Source organism: Nicotiana tomentosiformis, chromosome 2 (assembly GCF_000390325.3).
Source record: "Nicotiana tomentosiformis chromosome 2, ASM39032v3, whole genome shotgun sequence".
Taxonomy (NCBI): Eukaryota; Viridiplantae; Streptophyta; class Magnoliopsida; order Solanales; family Solanaceae; genus Nicotiana; species Nicotiana tomentosiformis.
This window is the reverse complement of record NC_090813.1, coordinates 181,848,499-181,855,890: the sequence shown is the minus strand read 5'-3', so window position 1 is coordinate 181,855,890 and position 7,392 is coordinate 181,848,499. Positions and strand designations below refer to the sequence as shown.

Sequence of the window (7,392 nt, the reverse complement as noted above, 5' to 3'; positions counted from 1 at the left end):
ACCTGGTTCCATGACCTGTGGATCGTACTATTATTGGAACCAGGTAGGTATTCAGGAACAAACTTGATGAGTTTGGAAATACCACAAGAAACAAGTCAAGGCTAGTAGTTCAAGGCTACAATCAGGAAGAAGGGATTCATTATGATGAAAATTTCGCTCCAGTCGCTCGAATGGAGGCTATCAGAATTCTTATTGCCTTTACATCACATATGGAATTCACATTGTACCAAATGGATGTCAAAAGTGTATTTCTGAATGGATTTCTAAAAGAAGAAGTCTTCGTCAAGAAACCTCCTAGATTTGAGAATCATGAGCATCTTGAGCATGTCTTTAAACTTGACAAGGCTTTATATGGATTAAAGCAGGCTCCTTGCGCTTGGTATGAAAGGTTGTCAAAATTCCTTCTAGAAAATGGCTTTACAAGAGGAAAAATTGACAACACCCTTTTTCTAAAGAAACGCAGGAGGAACCTTCTCATTGTGCAAGTTTATGTTGATGACATTATTTTCGGAGCAACAGTCGACTCTTTGTGTGAGGAATTTTCAAAACTCATGGGAAATGAGTTTGAAATGAGCAAGATGGGAGAATTGAATTTCTTCTTGGGTTTACAAGTGAAGCACTCTCAAAAGGGGACTTTGATAAGTCAGCAGAAGTACATCAAGAAGCTGTTGAAGAAATTTGACATGGAAGCATCAAAAATCATTGACACTCCCATTGCCACAACCTCTCGTCTAGACATGGATGAACCTGCTTCCCCTGTGAATCAGACCATGTATAGAGATATCATATGGTCACTCATGTATCTCACAGCAAGCAGACCAGATATTGTCTTCAGTGTGGGACTTTGTGCCAGGTTTCAATCTAATCCAAAGGAATCTCATCTGAATGCCGCCAAGAGAATCCTGAGATATCTCAAAGGAACATAGGACCTGATTCTCTACTACCCCTCTGGAGATAACTTTGACTTAGTTGGGTATGCTCATGCTGATTATGCAGGGTATCTGGTGGACAGGAAAAACATGTCTGGAATGGCACATTTTCTGGGTTCATGTCTAATTTCATGGGGTACAAGAAAACAAAACTCAGTGGCCCTCTCCACAGCAGAAGCAGAATATATGGCAGTTGCATCTTGCTATGCTCAACTACTATTGATTATGCAGCAACTAGAAGACTTTGGAGTGTTCTCTGATTGTGTGCCCTTGCTGTGTGACAATACCAGTGCACTCAACATGGCCAAGAATCCAGTCCAACATAAGAGAACAAAGAACCTTGATGTGCGTCACCACTTTCTCAGAGACAATGTTAAAAAAGGGATCATATGTATGAAATTTTGCAGCACAAAAAATCAAATTGTAGACATATTCACCAAAGCACTGAGTAGAGAACACTTGGAAAGAAATCGCTTGGCACTAGGGCTGATAAAACCAAGCTGAGAACCTGGTCCCTCGATGATTGGCTATGAAATAAATGTATAGGTAATTTAGCTAAAAAGTGTTTTCTGATAAAGTCTAACTCATCTCTATACCGTTATAGGTAGACACACATGATGATTACAGAGCAAACAAGCAGCTAATGAACTGTACCTTGGTCAAAGGATGGAGCTTACATTTGCAAATTCCGTCAGGGAACCTCGTTCCTTTGACACAGGTTAGTAGTTTCTCCGTACTCTCATGTACAATTTTTTAAACGGTTCAAATGGTGCCACGTCATCACATTGTCAGTTTCTTTTCTTTCCTTATTTTTGAACCCAAGCGTCTCACCCATTAGGAAGCGACCCGACTACCCAAACTGCCGCATTTTGCTTAATCGGTCCCTCATCCCTCTTAAATACATCCTTTCACCATCATTTCCACCACTATTCACATCAAAAATCCAAAATTTCCCTTTTTCTCTCTTTCAACCAAAACTGTCTCTTCTTCAACTCACTGCTTCCCACTATGTCTGAACACCATGAAACTCAAAATGTTCTAAGTATTACCCCCACTGAGCCATCACATGTTGAAACGCCGATCATAGAACCCACACTCTCCACACCAACCAATCCAAACCCTAAGGCAGAATCACCCCCACCCTCTGCTTCCTCTCCTATCCAATCGAGTACTGGTTCTCATCGGAGTCGCAAAACTTCGACTCCTAAGAAGTTTGTGGCTATGACTTCTCCTTCTGCCTCGCCGGAAAAAATAGTTGAAACGGATACAGTCGAAGAAGAAGAAAATCAAGAAATTTTCAGTCTACCAATGGAAGAATGCACTGATAAAGACCAAGTTGTTGGTCCTGTCCATGCTGAATCAGCAATGACATCCCCTAGTTTTGAGTCTACAGGTAACATTCTTTCTTCTAATGGGTTTTCCATGGGGTTACAAGAAAAAGAAGCCATAGAAAATATGTTGTCGATAACTGCTCAGGGTGTTGTTATTAAGAATGGTAAGGGTGTGTCTGAGTCTCAGGGGGAAGAAAATAGGACTCTAGTTGAGAATAGGGGACTTGTGCCTATTGCACCATCGGCACCGGACAATACTAATGGGGCACCTACTGAGGGACCTGTTCCCTCCATAGAGGACCCAAATCTTGGGTCCTCTCCAGAACCCTAGGTCAGTACTGATCATGCTCCCTCTCCTTACTTCTACGCTTAGCCTTTATCTATGGTTGTACCTGAAATGAGATCTTTATCTGAGGAAGAAAGCGGGGACAGTGAAGAGGATTATGATGATGTGGCGATTTCTAGTTTTATCAGGGCTAGGAGCAGACAGGTGGCTACTCAAGAGCCAAATCCTAAGAGACCTACTACTAGGTTGCAAAAGAAGGAGGCTCTTGAGTCTACTATTTAGAAAAGACAAGAACAACAAAAGAGGAGAAAGTTGGTGAAAGATGGGAAGGTTATTAATGAGAAAGTAGTGCATGTTGTTACTGTGGATAATGAAGTAGCCGAGGAACCTGGTTCCTTGACTCGCAAGTTCTCACAGAAGCATTCTATCTCCAAGTCAAAAAGGGGATCCTATGCGAGTGCTGAGAGTCTGAACAAGAGTGCAAGTGATAACTCTGGTGAAAAGTTAGTGGAAACATCTGGAGAAAAAGTGATGGAAGAATCAGTTGGAAAGGTGTCTGAGAAGACAATGTCTGAGGAATCAGCTGAGAAAGGAAAGAGTGCTCGCAAATCAGTGAAAAGGAAGGGTGATGCCAGTGAGGAACCTGGTTCTTCCAAGAAGGCAAAGGTTGATGATACCCAGGATGCTGGGAAGGAAAATTGAAAAATCAAAAGATGATGTGGGGCCGTGCATTTGCCCCTGATATTCTGGATATGGCTGCCATGCGACAATTGGTGGAGATCTGTGAATTTCAATATTGGATGCACTTGTTCACAGGTGACAGTCCCAAAGTGTACGAGGAAGAAGTGCACAATTTCTATGTTGACTTCTTCACAGTTGAGGATGATCATATTTGCATGATGGTGAATGGGGTCGATTTTGTGATGGACTCTGTTGTGCTGGGATCTATTCTGGGTATGTCTGCTGAGGGATTATCTTCGATTCAAGGCTCCTTCTCTTCAAACTTTAGAAATGCTATCGTGAAGGATAAGGCAGTTCAGCAGGGGGAACGGGTACACAAGAAGGCCCTCCTTCCAGTGTACCAATTGCTCTTTGAGATGGTGAAAAATATTTTGCTCCCTCGTGCTGAGATAAGGTCAATTACATCTCAAGCAGACCTGGTTCTTATGGAAGCACTGGATAGCTACACCACCATCAACATGCCTGGCATTATGATAGAACACATAGAGTTTAAGGATGGTAATCATGGGCTGCCTTATGGGTTCCTTCTCACCAAGGCGTTTGAGTTCTTTAAAGTCCCTTTGGGAAATACTAAGGTGTGTACTCATAAGAAAACCTTCTCCAAGACCACTCTAAAGGAGTGTGAGTGCATTGATAAAGTTGGAGGGGTTGGCAGCACTTCTACTATCTCTCAGTTGATCAATGCCCAAAACAGTGCCACTGATGAGATCAGGAAGCTGAAGGCAACGAATGCCATTCTTGAGGGTCAGCTGAGTCAGCTTCAGGAGGCACCTGGTTCTAGTAGCTCTCAAAGCACAGAGGTTGCCCGTCTAACCAAGGAGAATGCCGATCTGAAGAAACAGGTTGAGGACCTGAAGGAGAAACTGCTCAATGCGCAGATGTCAGCAAATGCTCGAATGGACATCGTCCTCAAAACCCTTGCCTCTTCCTCTAAGATTTCCCCTTCCAGTGCTCCCTAGAAAGTGTGCCTGTTCCAGTATCAAGTCCTAGTGTTTGTCCCTTGTTTTCAGTTGTGATGATGTTTATGACTGGTACTTTTGTTTTTTTTGTTTTTATTTTGTGGATGTGTTGGAAATAATGAAACTGCTCCTTACTTAATATACAAATGTTAAAGAAAGCTTTCTCCTTTTGTTGTGTATGCCTTTGCTCTTAAATTATATTTTTATCATGTTTGTGGGCACACATATGGCATTAGTTAACCAAGCTAGACTTCTTTTTGCCTATTGTTTGTTGTTGCTCTTTTTATGATGCCAAAAGGGGGAAGAATAATTGATGGGAAATAGATTCAGGGGGAATACAAGATATGTGTGTATTACAGGATACGTGTGTATGTTATTCTGGTTCTTAGGGGGAACTTCAATTATAAGTTTGTCATCATAAAAAAAAGGGGAAATTGATAGGTTATATGTACCTTGTTATGTTTTGATGATCTAACAAACTTAATGACAAGAACCAGATAAGGAACCTGATACAAATCCTCAAGTATGTGGAAACAACAAGACTTAAGCTGGAATTGTAAATCAACACTTCAGGAGTCAAAGAATCAACAAGGGGAACAGATGGACATCAGTTCCCCTAGTGATCGTACTAGTCAACTCTCCAACAGCTGTAAAGTTGCTGCCTGCACATGCAACAGTGAGAAACAGTGCAGCAGTCAACTTCATTGGGAATGATCTCGTACCATCCATACTTGCATCATTCAAGTGATGTCACCAATGTTATATTAACATTAAACCAATGACAAAACATCACTTAAACTTTTGAAGAATCCATCAAGCACTCTCTCAAGTGACCAATCAATCTGGCAAGCGATTCTCAAAAGCATCAAGAACAAAGAACAATATAACAACGTACCAGTTCCTTGTATTGAGTTATTACATGTCCTTAGTTATGTTGCACCTTTGTTAAAGCTTTTTACTTGTAATTCTTACTTAGCTTAGTTAGAAGCATTGTGTAGGAAACCTTTGTAAATCATAAACTCTTGTGTTTGTGTCTTGGCTAGAGTTAGTCCAGTTGTAAGTCTTTATAATAGAGTTATTACAAAGTGACTTGGAATAGAGTTGTTACAAGTTAGTGAGGGATTAAGAGGTTAATTCCTAGATTACAATAGGTTGGAATCTAAAGTTTGCTCAGTAGTGAAGTTGAAATCCTACAAGGGTAGGTCGTAGTTATTAATCCCGTGAGCTGGGAGTTTTTCACGTAAAACTTCTTTATGTCATTTACCTATTGCAGTATGCGTGTGTTCTACGGGAACTAATAGAGAACCTGGTTCTCTATATAGTTTTGTGGACCTTACATTCTATCACAAACGCTTAAGCCGAACTTGTAGTCGTTTCTCACTTGTTTAAAAGAGCAATAGATGAGTTTCTACACACTATACGATATATACTGTTACAAAAAAGTATTGACAATACGAGTAACGAGTGTAAACTAAGAAATATGACTACATGGATGCAATTAATGTGTTGTGTTGAGCTGTGTATTTTTGAAAATTTCCTCTTTGTATATATATCACTTACTCGTAAACATTGTCGTTTACATATTCTTTTCTTGATAAAAACCAAACAATATTTAAGAGAACATCCTTAAAATATACCCAAAAGCTATACTTAATCCTTAAAATATCTCAATAAGCATAAAACATCTAGTAGTTTTCCAAAATGAGCAGCTTTCGTCCTCTTCCAATTCTCTTCTTCAAACATATGGCAGCTCACCCTTGAAAAGAAATGGGACTTCATTCCACGATTGCATAAGCGGCAATGCATTATATTAATGGTTGAGTATTTCTTAAAGCAACTACTCAGAATGTTTTACGTTCGACCAACTATCTTCATTTATTTACACTCTTTTATTCCAAATAAAATAGTACCTTAAAAAAGTTTTATTCATCGCTTAAATAAATCAGATATAAATCAGATGAATTAATAGGTTTTAAAGTATTGAGCAGGGTCATATTTTTCTGGGCCAATTTTGATACCTCTAGTTAATGAATGAAAAAAACGTAGAAATAACACCAGGTAGCTACTCTAAAAGGTTGCTATTTAGGAATTAACTAGTGCGTCCAACATTTCAATTTTTTAGTTTAATTTTTCTGGACCAAAATATCCTGAATTGTTCTGAAGTTTAGATTTTTAGTACAAAATTTCATGACAAAATAAAATATTGGTTAATCTCTAAATGACATCCCTCCCCTTATTTGCTTGATTTCTTCCGGCGTCGAAAATTTCAATAACTGGTGATATGTCGAGGACACTGCCTTCATCTTGTGTATCCACAACCTTTCGAGGATTACATTGTAATCCATGTCACCATCTGCCGAATAGAGCGGCCTTGGTTATTCCTTTGGCGTGCGTGGGCAGTAAAATCTCCTCTCGGATTGTCACGCTCGTCAAGTTAAAGCCAACTAAGAGTTTTATCGCCGGTATGATGTTCCCGATCAGCTTTGATTGCTCCAGCACTCTCCATTAGATGATGTTGGCTGAGTTTCCTGGGTCAACCAAAAAACGCTTAATTTTGAAATCTAAAATATTAAGGGAGATTATCAAAGCGTCATTGTGTGGTAGAAGAAGTCCGTCAGCGTCCTCCTCCGTGAAGGTGATATCATCTTCCGCTATTTCCCGGTGTCTCTTGTTGTATGTCACCAATATCTTCATTTTTTTTTGCTGCTGAGAAGGTTACACCATTGACTTCGTTTCTTCCGAAGATCATGTTGATAGTCATCCGTGGTGACCCTTCCACTACCTTCGAAGGCTCCGCATTACCCCGGCTTCTGCCATAGTTTTTCATAGCTCGGTCACTTAAGAACTCCCTAAGATGGTCATTCTTCAATAATGTCGCCACCTCTTCGCATAGATGCCAGCAGTCCCCAGTTTTATGGTCGTGAATCCCATGATATTCACACCATAAACTAGGATCCCTCTGGCTAGGATCTAATCGAATTGGCTTCTGGAACCGTGCTTCCTTGATATTCCTCATTTCCAATACCAACTCTACCAAGTGATGTTAAAGTTATAATCTGACAACCTGATATATGCGGAGTCTCGGGCCCCTGTCACTTCCTCTTCCTGTAACGACATGTTGTTCCGACCTCGATCGATCCTTTTGT

The 7,392-nt window shown here is 40.2% G+C and overlaps 1 protein-coding gene across 1 annotated transcript; it reads left to right on the top strand.

Annotated features, from left to right (window-relative positions):
- Window positions 1-2,642: 2,642 nt before the first annotated feature.
- LOC138906209 (uncharacterized) lies at window positions 2,643-3,248 on the top strand. Its single transcript, XM_070194739.1, has 2 exons — window positions 2,643-2,750; window positions 2,829-3,248. Exons 1-2 carry the CDS (start codon window positions 2,643-2,645, stop codon window positions 3,246-3,248), a joined length of 528 nt encoding a protein of 175 aa, XP_070050840.1.
- The last annotated feature ends 4,144 nt before the right edge of the window (window positions 3,249-7,392 follow it).